At 37.3% G+C, this 19514-nt stretch overlaps 1 protein-coding gene across 1 annotated transcript; it reads right to left on the reverse strand.

Moving 5' to 3' along the window:
• Positions 1-14095: 14095 nt before the first annotated feature.
• LOC129628443 (olfactory receptor 5W2-like) lies at positions 14096-17838 on the reverse strand. The gene is made up of 2 exons (XM_055547885.1): positions 17826-17838; positions 14096-15027 (listed from the first exon to the last, which is right to left on the reverse strand). Exons 1-2 carry the CDS (start codon positions 17836-17838, stop codon positions 14096-14098), a joined length of 945 nt encoding a protein of 314 aa, XP_055403860.1.
• Positions 17839-19514: the final 1676 nt, after the last annotated feature.

Raw genomic sequence — 19514 nt, forward strand, 5'->3', positions numbered from 1 at the left:
TTTCTTTGTTCTTGTCTAAAGTTTTAGCAAGTGATCAAGAAAATTACACCTGGATGTGTAACACTTCTGCACATCTGCAAAATATCATAAGACAGAGTATGATTTTTTTCTATATTTTTATATTTAGAAAATAATTCATGTCAGGTATATGTACGCTTGAAGAGGGATAGCTGTATATTAAGAAGTAATAAAAATTATCTGGAATTGAGCTTTTGAGAAATAGTGATGCAAATTTAGATATCATTCATGAGGTATGCTACTTTCTACAAGCTCTTCTCTGAGCATTATTTTCCTTATCTCAGTGGGTAGATATCGATAAATTTCACTCTCCTTATCTCTTCAAAATAATTTGTAAGAGACATCAGTGATAGAAAAGCCAGGTTTAAGACATGAGACTAAGCATTTTCTATGCTTGAAAATATTCACTTGAATACAAAAAATGATTAGAAAAGATAATTAAAAAATTTGTGTTTCTCAAAAGCACATGATCAATTTAAGAGTCTTCAACTTAGTTCCAGAAACAATGAGTATAACACTGACTAGCATTAATAATGGAGAAGGCAATGGCACCCCACTCCAGTACTCTTGCTTGGAAAATCCCATGGATGGAGGAGCCTGGTGGGCTGCCATCTCTGGGGTCATGCAGAGTCGGACACGACTGAGGCGACTTAGCAGCAGTAGCAGCAGCATTAATAAAAAAATAATTATGGTACAGATTTTAGTTTATGTTGTGTTTAGTATTTGGAGATACATGAAATAATTATTATTTACCTTTTTGCTAGAAATTTATAATTGCTTTCCCACAATGCTCATTATCTCTTTTTGTAGTAGTTGTAGTCAAGGGATGAATCTATTGACCAGTGGAAGAAAAAAAGTTAAAAGAAAGTAAAAGCAACAGAATGTACCACATACATTTGCATCACTTTAGATTTTATATCTCCTTTCTGGATTCAATTTATGATAGGAACATATTTCTGTCTCAGTTTGTAAACAGTGGACCTTTCAGAGATGGCTTAGTTATTTCAGCACCAAAGTATTAAACCAGTAGTTTAAAAAAATATTCAGCATAGCAGTTGGCAGAGGTAATTTGGAGGTAAATGGAGTCCATGAGTGAGAAAACAATAAAAAAGTGTAGGAACAATAGCATGCCATAAAAAAGAAATCTGAAGAAAAAGCCAAATGCTTTTTCTGGGTCATCAACAAGGATTTGTAGGGATTTCCCAGAGGAAGGTGAGCTTCCTGGGGCTGTGGGAGGCCTGGGAAAGAATTAATTAGGCCTGACCCTGGGGCTAAGTCGCTAAGTTGCCTTTCCCCTGTAAAATAACATCCTTCCTGTGGTTGGGAGAAGGCCCGGCCTGCAGGCCTGCCAAGGTTAAGGCAGTGGTGAAGGAAAGAGGGGAAAGGTTTAGCACGGGGATGGTTCTGTAAGAACAGAGGCTGATGCGGGTGACCAGCTGTCCCAGTTTGTCTGGGCTTAAGGAGTTTCCTAAGTGTAGAGCTGTCACTGAGCCTGGACCAGGAAGGCATTAGCAGCCGTATGTCTATTCATTGCCAGGTACCTCATGTTCTTTCCCCTGAAATCTCAGATCCTATTACCCCATATGAGCTTTCATAAGTATATCAGCAAATGTTACGCAACTCCCCAAAGTACAGGCACAGCTTGTTTAGTTGTGCTTCACTTTATTGTGCTTCTTGCATGCTGTATTTTTCAGACTGAAGGATCGTGGCACTCCTTCACTGAGCAAGTCTACTGGCGCCATTTTTCCAAAAGCATTTGCTCACTTTGTGTCTTTGGGTCACATGTTGGTAATGCTCACAATATTTCAAACTTTTTCATTATTACTATGTTTGTTATGGTGATCAGTGATCTTTGATGTTACTGTTGTGATTGTTCTGGTATTTTTTAGCAATAAAGTGATTTTAAATAATAAAAAAAACTCCTTTAATTTAATAAAATATAAATGAAAAGAGTGACAATAAATACTTCTAAAATACATAGACTTCTCCCTATGTTATATGTATGTATTTATGTGTGTGAATGTGTATATACATATATATATTTAATGTATCTGAGAATAGAATATAAGTAATAGACTTTTTCCTTTAGTTCACTTCAGTTCAGTTGCTCAGTCATATCTGACTCTTTGAGACCCCCAGGGCATATGGTTCATGTGGAGATGAACTTGTACATGTTTTTATTTTTACTGTGGTACCTACACTATTTTTAAAATAAAACAATATATACCTTAAATTGTTTTTTGATACTTACCAAATGATAAAAAGAGTGAAGGCTTTCCCATGAACCAAGAACAAAATGAAATAAATTAAAAGTAATTACGTATGGATATTAACAAGTTCATACTCATTCAGTTCTGAGAAGAAAATATTATTACTGGCCATTAAATGCAGATTTTAGAGAATAGGAAGGCATAAAATATTTCATTTACAAAACTTATTCTCAAAAAGTTAAGTATTTTCTCCTATATTCTTTAAGTTAGGATCTAGAAACCTACCTGAGATGAGCAGGGCTTGAATAGCTGAACAACAACCAGTGTGTGTTAGTCACTCAGTCGTGTCCAGCTCTTTGTGACCCCATGTGACCCTCTCTGGCTCCTCTGTCCATGGAATTCTCCAGGCAAGAATATTGGAGTGGGTTGCTATTCCCTTCTCCCAGGGATCTTCCCCATCCAGGGATCAAACCTAGGTCTCTTGTACTGCAAGCAGGCGCTTTACCATCTGAGCCACCAGGGAAGAACAACAGGCAGATGGCCTCTTATTTTACCAGGTACGATGGGACTTAAATCCCAGTGCTACTGCCCTTAGGCTTTGATGTTATATAAACACTTCATTAATTATATTTCTGTTTCTCTATATTCCCTTGAGAATTCAAAACAACTTAGCACCAGCTGAGTTTTTGTGCTTCACTATTGTTACCAAATTGCTCTGTGTTAGGAAGAAAACTGCAAATTTTAGGACTGCTTAACAGTTACTCTGAAACCATTTCCTCCTTCTCTAGTGAAACAGGAAACCTTAAGGAAACTCAAAAAAGGTCCCTCCCTCCATCACTTCTTCTTTTTTTTTTTAATTTTATTTTATTTTTAAACTTTACATAATTGTATTTGTTTTGCCAAATATCAAAATGAATCCGCCACAGGTATACATGTGTCCTCCATCACTTCTAACTTCTTCACATTATTCATTGTGTTTTTAAAAAAAATTCTCTTTCATACCTTATTTAGGAGTATTACTGCATTCCTATTGTATTTTCTTTTATATTAAAATATAATACTCATATCACATATACCATAAAATTCACCCTTTTAATGTATATAGGTTATTTTATTTTATTTTTTTTAGTTTTATTGTGTTTTCAAGGCTTTTCAGTCACCACTACTATCTACCTCCAGAACATTTTCATCAGTTCAGTAAGAAGCCCACACCTATTAGCTCTCATTCCCTGTCCCTGCTGACCCCAGCCCTGGCAACCACTTATCCATATTCTGACTCTGAGCAGTTTCTTGTTCTTAGTCTTGCATATAAACAGAATTATGCAATATGTGTTGTATTCTTTTCTTCTCTCAAGCTTCTTTTCTTCAGTGAAATATTATCAAGGCTCATCCATGTGTCAGAATCAGGATTCTGTTTCATTGAAGGGCACAATAATATTTCCTTTTATGGATATTACACACTTATTGACCCATTGTTCAGTTGGATAAATGTTGGGTTGTTTCTATCTGTCATGGATAATGATGCTATGTTATTCTTGTCAATGCTACCTTTCAAGGCAGCCTCCATCACCAAACTTTATCTTACTCCTATCTTCCAACCACATACCAAAGGATATTTCATTGATTTTATGTCTCCCTCACATTCTCTAAACTATGCACTTTTTTTCTGAGTTATGTTACTTTGTTCTTGTAAGAATCTCTGCTAAATTTAAGACCTCATAAATTACAGCAATGATTATTTTGTATTTTCTAAACTTAATGGCACAAGGATTTGAAAAAGTAGTATTTTCTAAATATTTGCCATTAAGTATTTATGACTATAAGGGTAGAAAATAGTGTGCTGTGCTTAGAGTTGCTCAATCATCTCCAACTCTGCAACCTCCTGGACCATAATCAGCTAGGATCCTCTGTCCATGGGATTTTCCCAGCAAGAATACTGATACTCCTCCAGTCTATCTTCCCAAAACCAAGGATGGAACCTGTGTCTCCTGCATCTCCTGCATTGGCTGGCAGATTCTTTACCACTGAGCCACATGGGAAAACAATCTAAAAAATAGCAGTATACCTGCTTTGAAAATTTTTCTACAGATATAGCTCAATTGTACAAAAAAGGTCTTAATGACCTGGATAACCATGATGGTGTGGACACAAACTTAGAGCCAGATATCCTAGAGTGTGAAGCCAAGTGGGCCTTGGAAAACAGTACTATTAACAAAGCTAGTGGAGGTGATGGAATTCTTGCTGAATTATTTCAAATCTTAAAAAGATGTTGTGAAAGTGCTGCATTCAATATGCCAGCAAAATTGGGAAACTCACAAGACTGGAAAAGGTCAGATTTTATTCCAATCTGAAAGAAGGGCAATGGCAAAGAATTCTCAGATCAGATCAGATCAGTCGCTCAGTCGTGTCCGACTCTTTGCGACCCCATGAATCACAGCACACCAGGCCTCCCTGTCCACCATGTGATTGTGTTCATTACACATGCTTGCAAGGAAATGCTCAAAATCCTTCAAGCTAGGCTTCAACAGACATGAACTAAGAACTTCCAGGTGTACAGGCAGGCTTTACAAAGGGCAGTGGAACCAGAGATCAAATTGCCAACATCAGTTATTCCAGAAAAAAATATTTACTTCTGCTTCATTGACTGTGCAAAAGCCTTTGACTGTGTGGATCACAACGAACTGTGGAAAATTCTTTAAGAGATGCAAATACCATACCACATTACCTGCCTCCTGATAAACCTGTATGCAGTCAAGAAACAACAGTCAGGATCAGACTTACATCAAGGTTGTATATTGTCACCATGTTTATTTAGTTTGTATATGCAGAGTACAAATTTCCAGATAGGATGAAGCCCAAGCTGAATCAAGATTGCCTTAAGAAATATCAGCAACCTCAGATATGCAGATGATACCACTCTAATGGCAGAAATGAAGAGGAACTAAAGAGTCTCTTGATGAAGGTAAAAGAAGAGAGTGAAAACATGTCTTAAAACTCAACATTCAAAAAACAAAGATTATGGCATCCAGTCCCATCACTTCATGGCAAATAGATGGGGAAAAAGTGGAAGCAGTGATAGATTTTATTTTCTTGGGTTCCCAAATCACTATGGACATTGAAATTAAAAGATGCTTGCTCCTTGGAAGGAAAGCTATGACAAACCTAGAGAGTGTATTAAAAAGCAGAGATATCACTTTGCTGACAAAGACCCAAACAGCTAAAGCTATGGTTTTCCCAGTAGTCATGTAAGGTTGTGAGAGTAGGACCATAAAGAAGGCTGAGGGCTGAAGCATAGATGCTTTCAAATTGTGGTGCTCGAGAAGACTCTTGAGAGTCCCTTCAACAGCAAAGGGACCAAATCAGTCAATCCTGAAAGAAATCAACCCTGAATATTCACTGCAAAGACTGATGCTGATGCTCCAATATTTTGGCCATCTGCTATGAAGAGCCAACTCACTGGAAAAGACCTTGATGCTGGGAAAGATTGAGAGCAGGAGGAGAAGGGGGTTACAGTGTATGAGATTGTTGGATGGCATCACTGACTCATTGGACATGAGTTTAAGCAAACTCAAAGAGATACTGGAGGATAGGAGAGCCTGGCGTGCTACAGCTCATGGGGTCACAAAGAGTCCAACATGACTTGGCAACTGAACAATAATAATAATATTGGAAAGTGAGGAAAATGTTTGAAAATCATGTGTCTATATATCTGACAAAGAACTTGTATCCAAACTTTATGAAAATCTCTCATAAATAATAAAAATAAAATTAATAAAATTTATACAAAGGATTGGATAGATTATCTCACCAAGAAGATATATAAAGAGCAAGGTCATGTATAACATTTTGCTCAGCATCTTTATTTGTTAGGGACATGACAATAAGGTAAATTAAAAATACTGATCATGTCTAATTTTCTGTTTTATCTGAATTTTCATTTGGTATTTAACAGAAACAAAGATCATATTTTTATTTGTTTGGACTACATTTCTATTTGTTTGTTTCCTGCCTTTTTGTGTGTTTTTTTTTTTCCTGTAAACCTAAGAAACTCATCAAGCTAAATTTCATATCATTAGTACATTTTTAATTTGGGAAAAAGATTCATAGGGACAATTGTTGATTCATTTTTAATGTATTGCCATTCTTGGTGTGATCAACCCGATACTCAAATATCTAATGTATTACTGTGGGGATATTGTTGAGAAAAAGCTCAAACCACATAGGTAATTGCTAATAATTTCCCACTGGTTAAAATCAAGAAACTGATGCATTTATGTCACAAAAGAATTTCAGTGTCATTATTAACCTCTCTGGCACATATTTGCTGTATGTAGAATTGTCCTTGATTACCTAATTCTATTTTTATCCAAATTAATTTTCCCTCAGATACTTTCTGATCTTCTGGGATTCAAAAATCCCTTGAGTTGCATTTTATTCCCCCAGAACCTGACTTTAGCTTTCTAACAGCTCCTTAAAACCATGTAGACTATTGTGCCTTCAATCTGTTCCCACCTAGCCACTTAAAACTGAGTTTGGGTAGCTACATTACAACTGTAAGTTGGATAAACTAAAGTATTTCCCAAAGAGATCTATGTCTCATTAAAAATGGAGACCTTAAATAATTGGAAAACATGTCTCAAGGAGAAAATATATTCCTCTGGTACAAACAAGTGAGAAAAAAACAATCTATACTTAGGATTTCTCTAGTGCCCCTGGTGACAGTAAAATTGTGTGTAGGCAAATGTCTACCCAGAAGGTTATTTTTTCAGGACACTGTTGTATGTTCCTCAAACTTGGAGTATTGAGATGCAGAGTTCACTGCATGATCAGGTACCAAAGTTCATTATGTCCCACTGTTGGTGGGAGAAAGACTAGGAGAACCTGTGAACGGATACAGACTGTGCTGTTCTACAAACAGAGCAACGCTCTAGTAGCATAAAGATTAATTATGCACTGAGATAATCTATGACACAATGCACTGCATCATTTTCACAAATATATCAACACTTATTTGCACAAGAAACTGTTAGATAAAAAAAAAAATTAAAATTTAACAACCTGCAGTGAGCATACTTTTTTATGGAAATTTTATTTTTAGAGTATGATACACATAAAGAAAACATTCTTCTATAAAAGTATACTACAAGAAAATTTTCGATAATGAAAAGATGCTAATCCCAGAACACCAAAGATAAAACATGTCTAGTGTCTCAGAAACTGTCATCCCACATCTATCACAAATTGATGTCCAATACAGTACTTTGTGATTCCCTGATGGCTCAGTGGTAAAGAATCTGCCTGCAATGCAGGAGACATGGGTTCTATCCCTGGGTCAGGAAGATCACCTGGGAAGAGGAAATGGCAACAAACTCCAGTATTCTTGTCTAAGGAACCCCATGAATAGAGCAGACTTGTGGATCTATGGGATTGCAAAAGAGTCAGACAAGACTTAGCAACTAAACTACCATCACCACCATAATAATTTAGTTTTAATATTTTGAGTTATATAGTAGTATAATCATAGATTTTTTATCTTCGTTTCTGACTTCTTTCACTCAATATTATTTTTATGAAATTTCTCTACACTTTTGTATCTCAAGGCAGTTCATTCATCCTCATTGTTGTGTAGTTTTCCTAGGTATAAACTTACCACATAGTAATTTATTTAATACAAGAGCAGGTGTCAGCATACTTGACCTATAAATTTTCAGTGGAACTGAACATACCATTTATTTACATGCTATTCATGGTTGCTTTCATGATTCAGAGAAAACCTGAGGGTTGTGATGAAGTTTATGAACTGTGGCCTCTAAAATGTACATTATTTAACACTACCGAAAAGTTTGTTAGGTCTTTAATATGTTGAACAAAATTGAGTTTAAGAAGAGATTAGTTCTATATTATTATAAATAAAGCAATGAGGAATATTTTGTGTACATCTTTTGGTCGTCATAGTCACTCATTTCTCTTGGGTAACATTCAAAGAATTGCATCTTTCGAGTTGTATGACATGTACATGTCCAGCTATATTAAACCCCCCTTAGAGTTCTACGAAGTGTAGCAACAAGTCTTGTTCTACTGTTAATGTGAAAAAGTCATGGTTGTTCCACATCCTCACCAAGAGTGTCTAATTCAAATATTTGCATCTTGCAATTTTTTAGATTGATTGGTTTGATCAATTTGATCAAACTAGTCAATCCTGAGGAAATCAACCCCGGATATTCATTGGAAGGACTGGTGCTGAAACTGAAGCTCCAATACTTTGACCACCTGATGTGAAGAGCTGACTCATTGGCAAATACTCTGATGGTGGGAAAGAATGAGGGCAAGAGAAGGGGGCGACAGAGGATGAAATGGTTGATTGGCACCAGTGTCTCAATGGACATGAGCTTGAGCAAACTCTGGGAGATTGTGAAAGACAGGGAAACATGGCACTGCATTTCATGGGGTCACAGATAATTGGACATGACTTAGTGACTGAACAATGAAGAAAAATCTTTCAGATCAGATCAGATCAGATCAGTCGCTCAGTCCTGTCTCTCTCACAGCTATTTGTAAGGCCTCCCCAGGCAGCCATTTTGCTTTTTTGCATTTCTTTTCCATGGGGATGATCTTGATCCCTGTCTCCTCTACAATGTCACAAACCTCATTCCATATCTCATCAGGCACTCTATCTATCAGATCTCTAGGCTCTTAAATCTATTTCTCACTTCCACTGTGTAATCATAAGGGATTTTATTTAGGTCATACCTGAATGGTCTAGTGGTTTTCCCTACTTTCTTCAATTTAAGTCTGAATTTGGCAATAAGGAGTTCATGGTCTGAGCCACAGTCAGCTCCTGGTCTTGTTTTTGCTGACTGTATAGAGCTTCTCCATCTTTGGCTGCAAAGAATATAATCAATCTTTAGATGAACCATAATACTGTGTTTATTTACTGTTAATTTTTAATTTGTTTTACTTATTGGAGGGCTAATAAATTTGGATATCCACTTCTGTGAGGAGTCTATGTGATCCTGAATTTGAATAACAAGCCACACCGAAGAGCCATGATTAAAAGTCTGTGGCTTCCTGAAACTCATTGTATCCCCAAAGCTTCATGTCATCACTATTTCAGGTTAATACAGTCTAGATTAATAGTATAATTTTTTTTCCTTTGAAATTAAATGATTTCTTTTTTTTTTTTTAACATTTTCCAAATTTCTAGTACTTTTCAATAGTAGGCATGGATTTAAACATCATGGACGGAGAAGCCTGGTAGGCTGCAGTCCATGGGGTCGCACAGAGTCGGACACAACTGAAGCAACTTAGCAGCAGCAGAGCAGAGTCATATTTTATAGACAAAGAGTGTATCAGCTGGAGAGGACATTAAAGTTAATCTAGTTGAAGTCTTATTTTACACGGGGGGCTCAGAGGCATTGAAAAGAAGTTTTGCTTTAAAGTTAGAGTTACACTGCTACCTGGATCATAGCACATTTCTAGAGAGAGATATCTAGTCTAGAGACGTTAAATGTTGCTGCCTCTATATTTAACACAGAAATTTGCACTTATTGAATTGCTGAACACTCATAGTGCTTTATTTTTACAAATATAGTTATACAGCCAGTGACCCACATGTATCTCTCTATTTTCTGCATTGGACATATGCTCAAATCTATCATTGTTGCATCATATTTGTACTTAAGTATTTCAGTGGCAGAGGCTTCTTTTATGGCTCAACACTTAAAGAATCTACCTGCGATTCAGGAGACATAGGAGATGTGGGTTTTATCCCTGGGTCTGGAAGATGTCCTGGAGAAGGAAATGGCAACTCACTGCAGTATCCTTGCCTAGAGAATTCCATGGACAGAAGAGCCTGGAAGGTTCCATGGGGCTGGAAAGAGTCAGACATGACTGAGCAAGTAAGCACACACACACGTTTCAGTTGCAAAGATGCAGAGATCAAGCTACAGGAACTTGGCTGTAGTTTAACCTCATTAGTCTAACGGGATTCCCAGGTGCACAGTGGTAAAGAATATGCCTATCAATGCAGGAGACACAAGAGACACAGGTTCAACTCCTAGGTGGGGAAGATCCCCTGGAGGAGGAAATGGCAACCCACTCCAGTATTCTTACCAGGAAAGTTCTTACCAGGAAAGTTCTATGAACAGATGGGCCTGGCAGGGTACATGGTGCCACAAGAGTTGGGCATAACTGAGTGACTGCATACACAAACACAAATTAGCCTATGACACACTGTCATTGATAACACTGCAGTTGTACGATGACAGGTTTTATCAGTCATTGTTGGATATATGAGAGGAAGTGATGTAAGAAGGGGAGTGAGGTGATGCAATTGAAGCAGACAGGCTAGAACACATCAGCGTCTTTAATGCAGATTTCTTATTTTGTAAAATCTCAAGATAGAAGAGTTATTATACATTCTTACATTTTTTTTTAATTTTTAGTTATTGATTCCTAAAATAATTTTCCCATAATTGGTTATTCAACCAAGCAAAGAGAAGGCAATGACAACCCACTCCAGTACTCTTGCCTGGAGAATCCCAGGGATGGGGGAGCCTGGTGGGCTGCCATCTATGGGGTCGCACAGAGTCGGACATGACTGAAGCAACTTAGTAGCAGCAGCAACAACCATTCAAATTTTGGGAGAGGCAGAATCAGTCAGTCAATCTCATTGTTGGCCTTCTATTTAATGGACTTTTTTTCTTCTTTTTTATACCACACAAGTAGATCTAATAAAATGGGTCAATTTTAGATGAAATCATTCTTTATATACTATAATAAATTTCCATCATATAGATGAAAGTTGGTTATTCATGGCGATCTATTGACAGTCTATTTTGCTTGGAATTTAATATATTTCAATGTTTTTCTGTCATATTTCTGCTCATTAGCAGCAGTTCCTAAACAGCAAGAATCGATGAAATACATTAGAGATAGACATTTGAAGCTTTTATCTAAAAAAATAATTTTCTGTAGGTTTTTATCCACATAAGATCTTTGCCTAATATGCCATAATGTCTAACAAGAGCCTCCCTGAGTAATGGAGGCATTTCTTAGACTACTTATATCTAGAATATCTTCACAAAAAGAAATTTTATAGGACAGTTTGAAAACCTAAAACTTTAGTGGCTTTTAGCTTTATAATTTTAATCGGTAATTAATGTTTTTCAGTCTTGCAAGGTTTTTCAAATATAAGACCACATCCATACTTTCTCAACAAATAGATTTAGCTCTAGACTTCAAGAAACAAAAACAGAAACAGATGAAATAGTCAAATATCAAGAGCTTATAGCTCTTTGTTCTTGTATGTGTGTGTGCTCAGTCACGTCCTACATTTTATGACCCCATGAACTGTAGTCTGCCAGAATCCTCTCTCCACGGAATTTTCCAGGTAAGAATACTGGAATATGTTGCCATTTCCTCCTCCAGGGATCTTCCAACCCAGGAATTGAACTTGCGTCTCTTGCATTGGCAGGTAGATTCTTGGCCATTGTACCACCTAGTATAATTAATATGCACATCTTCATAGTGCCATTATTTTAGTATCCACGCAGTGTGATGAGCCTTCCCCTAAATCTGTTGTGTATATAATGTATATACTGCAATATACATATATATTTTTACTATTCCTCTGGTAATTTTTTACTGACATATAATTAACACTCAAAAATGTATGCAGTGTTTTAATTTATTAGGTGTCTGTTTATTTTCCTTTTGTGACCCAGACAACATGGAGTGTTTTGGATAGCAGTATGGAATGCTCAGTCCTTCAACAAAGAATTCTAACAAATAGGATGAAATAACATAACACTTAAGTAGATGACTGTTCATCACAAAAAGACAGAGACATTAAAACAGGCATGAGAAGAGGAAACAAGGAAAGGAAATTATCATGGAGGAAGTGATGAAGTTGATAGTTGATAAATATAAACAAACAAACAAACAACAAAAAAAACTAAGTTGATGGCATCCAGCCCCATTACTGCATGGCGAATAGAAGGGGAAAGTGTGGAAGCAGTGACCAATTTCCTCTTCTTGGGCTCCAAATCACTGTGGAGGGTGACTGCAGCCATGATAGCAGGAGACTATTGCTTCTTGGCAGGAAAGCATTGACAAGCCCAGACAGTGCGTTGAAAAGCAGAGCCATTACTCTGCTAACAAAGGTCCATATGGTCAAGGATATGGTCTTCCCAGTGGTCACTATGGTTGTGGGAGCTGGGCCATAAAGAAAGCAGAGTGACAAAGAATTGAAGCCCTGGAACGGTGGTGATGGAGAAGACTCCTGAAGGTCCCTTGGACAGCAAGGAGACCAAACCTGTCAATCATAAGTGAGATCAACCCTGAATATTCACTGGAAGGACTGATGCTGAAGCTGAAGTTCCAATATTTTGGTCATCTAATGCGAACACATCACTCATTGGAAAAATCCCTGATGCTGAGAAAGATTGAGAGCAGAAGGAAAAGAGGGCATCAGAGGATGAGGTGGCTGCATGGCATCACCGATGCAATGAATGTGAACTTGTGCAAGCTCTGGGAGATGGTGAGGGACAGGGAGGCCCAGTGTGCTACAGACCATGGGGTTGCAAAGAGTTGGACACGACTGAGCGACTGAACAACAACAACGACAGCATGACTATGCACGATACTAATGTCCTGTCCATTGGACTTTATACCCATACTACTGTTCCATCCATTGGTCCTTATAGCCTTCTTTCCTTCCTTTTATCCAAGCTTTATTCAGTTAAAATTGACAAATAGAACGTATAAGGTATTCAAAATGAAGATCTGATACATGTATGTGTTGTGAAATGGTCACCACTGTATGGCTAGTAAACAGTTCATTAATTCATAGAGTTAACGTTTAGAGTTTGTGTATGATGAGGACCATTAACATCTACTGTCCTTGCAAATATCAAGTTTATAACATAGAATTATTACTTAGAGTCATCATATACATTAGATCCCCAGAACTTAATCACTGAATAATAGTAAGTTTGGCCATTATTACTCATTTTGCCCACCTTTGATACCTTGGAAAAAACCACCATTCTACTCTCTAATTCTATAAGTTTGAACTTTTAAGAGTCAACATATATGTGAAACTATACAGTATTTACCTTCATCTGTCTGCCTATTTTAGTTAGCATAATACATTTACGGTTCTTCCATATGTGGTAAACAAAGCTTCTTGAATTCTTAAAGACACAGTCTTGTCCCTCTCAAGACCCATCTAATTGTCAGATCCTCTGCCCACTATCATTTTGTCTCCCAAGTAGAATAATTGTTAGATCTAAGACTGAATATATCTATCAAAAGATACAGTAGTTTTAGATTTTGTTTTGGATTTACAATCCTCATTTTTTATTTCATAATGATTTTGAGATTTCTTATAAGTTATATAGTTATTTAAACAATTAATGCCTCTTATTAGCATTAGCTTATATTCATTTGTATAGAAAGTACAGTGTATGCCATAGAACATAAAGAGACTCAAAGATTTCTCAGGAAATTCAATAATTCTTAAGGTAGCTGAAATATTATTCAAATGAAAGAATAAACCCACAAAATTTGACAAAATTAGAAAATCCTGGAAAGTTTTCAACAAAGGGAAAGCACCATATGTAAATTCTTGATGCATGAATCGAAGTATGCAATATTTCAGAACTAAAATATTTCTAAAACTTAAATTTTATAACAATAAATTCTCATTTGAACTGTTAAAGACAACTTTGTTTCTCTTGCATCATGCAGTATAAGTGATATATATATATATAGATATAAAAATATGTGATATAAACACAAAAACAACAATACATGTGTACTTGTAACTATGAGAGTGTGTGAAATATAAACCTTTAAAATCACATTTAAAGTTTCAGTTTTTGCAGGGCCTGTTTCACATCCTTGTTCCTTAGGCTGTAAATCAGAGGGTTCAACATGGGAATCACGAGGGTGTAAAACAACGAGGACATTTTGTCTTCATCTAGAGAGTAGGATGAACTCGGCCTGAAATACATGAAAAATACAGTTCCCTGGAAAATTGCCACAGCAGTTAGGTGGGAGGTGCAGGTGGAGAAAGCTCTGAACCTTCCTTCAGCAGAGTGGATCTTCAAGACTGCTAGAATGATATAACAATAAGAGACAAGGACTCCTGAAATGGAGGTCAGCTCAACACAGCCAAAAAAAATGAATAATGCCAATTCATTGACCCGTGTATCAGAGCATGAAAGGGAGAGAAGTGGAGGTAAGTCACAAAAAAAGTGATTAATCACATTTGACCCACAGAAGCATAAGCGGAATGCTAATGTCGTGTGTATCAAAGTATCTGTCATTCCCAACAGGTAAACCCCCGCCATGAGCAGGGAGCACACCCTGCTGGACATGCTGACCGCATAGAGCAAGGGGCTGCTGATGGCCTTGTACCGGTCATAGGCCATCATTGCCAGCAGGAGACACTCACAATCTATAAAGTTAGAGAAGACCAAAAATTGCAGAGCACAGCCATAGAAGGAGATTGATCTCTTTTTGGCTAAAAGGTCCACCAGCATCTTGGGGCCAATGGCTGTGGAATAGCAGAGGTCACAGAAGGAGAGGTGGCTGAGGAAAAAGTACATAGGTGTGTGCAGCTGGGGATCCATCCTAATCAAAATAATCATTCCCAGATTTGCCAAAAGGTTAATGAGATAGACAATAACAAACATGATAAATAAGATCATCTTGACTTCAGGCTTATCTGTAATTCCCCACAATATGAACTCAGTTAAGGAGGAGCAGTTTTCTCTTTTCATTCTTCTGTCTTCTTGTCTAAACTTTTGAGGAAATGATCAAGAAAATGATACACGTAAGGGAACCACCTTGGGGTGTTCACAAAATATCTGCAGGGAAGAACACAATTTATTTCTGCAATGGTCTTTTTGTTTGTTTGTTTGTTTAATATTTTCAACCTGGTGTCTCTAACATCAGTGTTTTTTGCACACTGTTTTGAAGATGTGATGAGATATCAGTTCATCCAAATATCCCTCTTGATACAAGGAAGGTAGTGCTCAGAGGAACTGAAGAGTTCATGACAACAACCAGTCAATCCCCAAAGGAAATCGGCCCTGTTTATTCATTGGAAGGACTGGCTGATGCTGAAGCTGAAGCTCCAATACTTTGGCCACCTGTTGCAAAGAACCAACTCATTATATTCATTCAACCAATTCATTAGAAAAGATCCTAATGCTGGGAAAGATTGAATGCAGAAGAAGAAGGAGCAGAAGATGAGATGGTTAGATAGCATCACCAACTCAACTGACATAGATTTGAACAAACTCCAAGAGACAGTGAAGGACAAGGAAGCCTAGAGTGCTGAAGTCCATGGGGTCACAAAGAGTCAGACACGACTTTGTGACTGAACAACAACAACACAGGCAGTAACATACCTCAGAAATTACATCTAGATTTACATAGAAGTTTCTCAACTGCCTATCTCAGATATGTTTATTATTATCAGATTGATAGCAATACCTCTTTAAAGAATACCCATTGATCAAGTCATTTTCTGAGTGTGTGCCTGCATGCGTGCTCTGTCACTAAACTCTGTTTGACTCGTTGTGTTCTCATAGACTGCAGCCCATAGATAGGAGCCCAGGCTCCCTATCCATGGGATTTTCCAGGCAAGATTCTTATCCCATGGAGAGGGAAACCTGGTGGGCTGCAGTTCACGAGGTCGCAACGAGTGAGACAGAACTTAGCGACAGAGCATACACTCAGAAAATGACTAAGTCAGTGGGCGTTCTTTAAAGAGGGATTGCTATCTACCAGATAATAATAAAAAAGACCTGAGATAGATAGCTGAGAAACTTTGTCTATTTCTAGATGTTCTTCCTAACTAAACTACTGCCATAAGCTCTATAATTTCTCTGAGCACTGTATTCTTTGTATCGAGAAGGATATTTAGATGAATTGACATCTCATTACATTGCCAAAGCAGTGTGAAAAAAAACACCGATGCTAGAGACAGCAGGCTGGAAGTATATGAACAGCCATTTACTATGCTGAAAAAATTCCTTGGATACAAAATTTTATTTTCATTATCATGTTGCACATAAAACATAATTTAAAATATTTATTATTAGTTTTACAATCTATTAGTATACCATGCACTGGTAGCAATGAAAATAATTGTTATTGATCCTAGTCTTGAGTATTTAGTGAGACATGAAATAAGTAGCATTGAAACCTTGCTCGAAAAATTCATCACTGCTTTGCCACATGACTTATTACCTATTTATAGAGTTTCTGCTGCCAAAGGAGGAGTCTCTTAAACAACGAAAAATGCTAAAATGAAGTGAAAACCACAGAATCTAACACCTACTATTGAATCCCTTTGGATTTTAATGGACTTTTATATTATAAAAGTGGAAATAGGTTTAGGGACAATAAATGCTCCTGTGATACATAGGTTTCTCTGTCTAGTATGTATGCACTATGTGTCTGTCATATGTTTGCATGCAGATTACATGTCTCTGACGTACATAAAAACAATGAGTGGGTAAGGAATTTTTTCTTTTGACCTTAGTAGCTATGGGGCTTCACATGAAGATGAATATGCACATTTTAATTTTTAAATTCACTTGTACAGTATATTTTTAAATAAAAGAGAACAAACCCACCAAGCCCCCTTTAAATTCACCTATATGCTACTCTGATTATAAAAGAAGTAATATCTTTCCTATAAACCAGAATCAAAATAAATTAACTTAATAGTTATATTATGGATATTAACAAGTACAGAATCTGCCAGTTCTGAGAAGAAAATATTGTTCCTGAACATTAAATTACAGAATGTATTTAACTGAGTAAACAGGTATAAAATGTTTTATTTATAAATTGATTTTCCCCCAAATGTGAATGTTTTTGTCCTATGTTCTTTAAATCAGGACCTCAAAACCTACCTGAGATGAGCTGGTCTTAGGTAGCTGAACAGTTAGCAGATAGCATTTTATTTTACTAGGTACATTGGGATTTAAATCCCTGGGCCACTGCCTTTGGGTTTTGGTGTTTTACAAACATGTCATTAATTATGTTTCTGCTTCTGCATATTGGCTCATGGATTCAGGGACAAATTTAGCACAGGATGATCTTGTATACATCAATTATTTAGTGACCTTGTCACTAAATTAATCTAGCATACGGGGGGCTTCCCTCATAGCTCAGTCGGTAAAGGATCTGCCTGCAATTCAGGAGACCTGGGTTTGATTCCTGGGTCAGAAAGATCCCTGGAGAAGGAAATGGCAACCCACTCCAGTACTCTTGCCTGGAAAATCGCATGGATAGAGGAGCCTGGCAAGCTACAGTCCATGAGGTCCCAAGGGTTGTGCACGACTTAGTGACTAAACCACCACCACCAAGGATTAAGCAGTATGAGCGCATATAGAGAGAAATGTTTCCATAATATGTGATGAAAATATTTAAAAACCATGCATTTGTATATATGACAAAGAACTTGTATCCAAAATATGTGAAGTTTCATCAACAGTAAAAAAAAAAAAAAGTGAGCAAAAAAAAAAATTGAACAAATATTCTCAACAAGATAAATAAGCAAAAGGTTAATGCTTAAGAATTTCATTCTTATATGAATCAGTAGGTATTAAGGCAGTGGCATGGAGAAGGCAGTGGCACCCCACTCCAGCACTCTTGCCTGGAAAATCCCATGGGCGGAGGAGCCTGGTGGGCTGCAGTCCATGGGGTCACTAAGAGTCAGACACGACTGAGTGACTTCACTTTCACTTTTCACTTTCATGCATTGGAGAAGGAAATGACAGCCCACGCCAGTGTTCTTGCCTGGAGAATCCCAGGGGTGGGGGAGCCTGGTGGGCTGCCGTCTATGGGGTTGCACAGAGTTGGACACGACTAAAGCGACTTAGCAGCAGCAGCAGCAGTAGCAGCAAGGCAGTGGCAATAAACCACAATAAGATAACATGACCTAAATGTTAATGGACTGAAATTAAATACTGATAATAACTAATGTTCTGTTTCATCTGAATTCTCATTTGCGAAATACACAGGCTTTCTTATCAGTTTGGGTGTTTTCTCAGTTCTTTTCAATTTTTTTGTTTGTTTTTCTACTTTTTTTCCTTATAAATCTGAGAAATTATTTATGCTAAAATTCATAAATGTAGTACATATATAATTTTGTAAAAGTGATTCTCAATTTTTTTAAAATGCCTTTATATATGTCATTGTCATTCTTGCCTATGAGGAGCTCAACACTAAAATGTTACCTGTAACCTGTGGAGACACCATTGAGGCAAATCTCAAACCACAATATGATTGCTAATAATTCCCCACTAAAATTAAGAAGGGCTCCCAGGTAGCTCAGTGGTGGAGAATCCAACTACCAATGCAGGAGACTCAGAAGACAGATGCTCGATCCCTGGGTCAGTAAGATCCCCAGAGGAGGAAATGGCACCCCACTCCAGTATTCTTGCCTGGAAAATTCCATGGACAGAGAAGCCTGGCAGGCTACAATCCAGGGGTTGCAAAGAGTCGGACATGACTGAGTACACACACACACACACACACACACACACGTGCACACACACACACACACACAAAATCAAGAAACTGATTATGTTTCAAAAGCATTTTGCTACCATTACTTCTCTGTTACACATATGGTGTATGTAAAATTGTTCTCAATCCCCTAATTCTACTCCTATCCACATTAATTTTTCCCTCAGGTACATCCCTATCTTCAGGGATGCAAAAATCCCTTGGGTTACATTTTGTTCAGCCAGAAGCAAGTGTTAATTTTTTAACAGGCCTGCTCCTCAAAAACATGTGGACTAACATCACTTCTATCTTCCCCCACATAACAATTTAAACCTGAGTTTGGGCAGCTACATTATAAATTGCAAGGTGGGTAACCTAAAATATCTCCCAATGGGGTTGGTGTTTCGTTAAAAATGGAGACTTTAAGTAATCAAAAAACATCTTAAGGAGAAAATGTATGCTTCAGACACAAGTGAGGAAAAAAGTGATTAGGTTTTTCCCGGTGCCTCTGCTGACACGAAAACAATTTTATGTCGGCAAATACTACCCAAAAGTGATCTTTTTTTTAATATAATGGTCAGTTCCTCAAACCTCGAGTAGTATGACACAGAGCTCATTGCATGGTCTGGTATTAAAGTACATTTGAGCTCCCTGCTGCTGTGAGAGTGACCAGGAGAGTCAGTGGGTGGACGAACGCAGTGCTGTTCTACAAGCAAGGCAGCGCTTTTAGTGATATAAAGATTAATAATG

The sequence above is a fragment of the Bubalus kerabau genome, chromosome 15 (genome assembly GCF_029407905.1).
Source record: "Bubalus kerabau isolate K-KA32 ecotype Philippines breed swamp buffalo chromosome 15, PCC_UOA_SB_1v2, whole genome shotgun sequence".
NCBI classification, from domain to species: domain Eukaryota; kingdom Metazoa; phylum Chordata; class Mammalia; order Artiodactyla; family Bovidae; genus Bubalus; species Bubalus kerabau.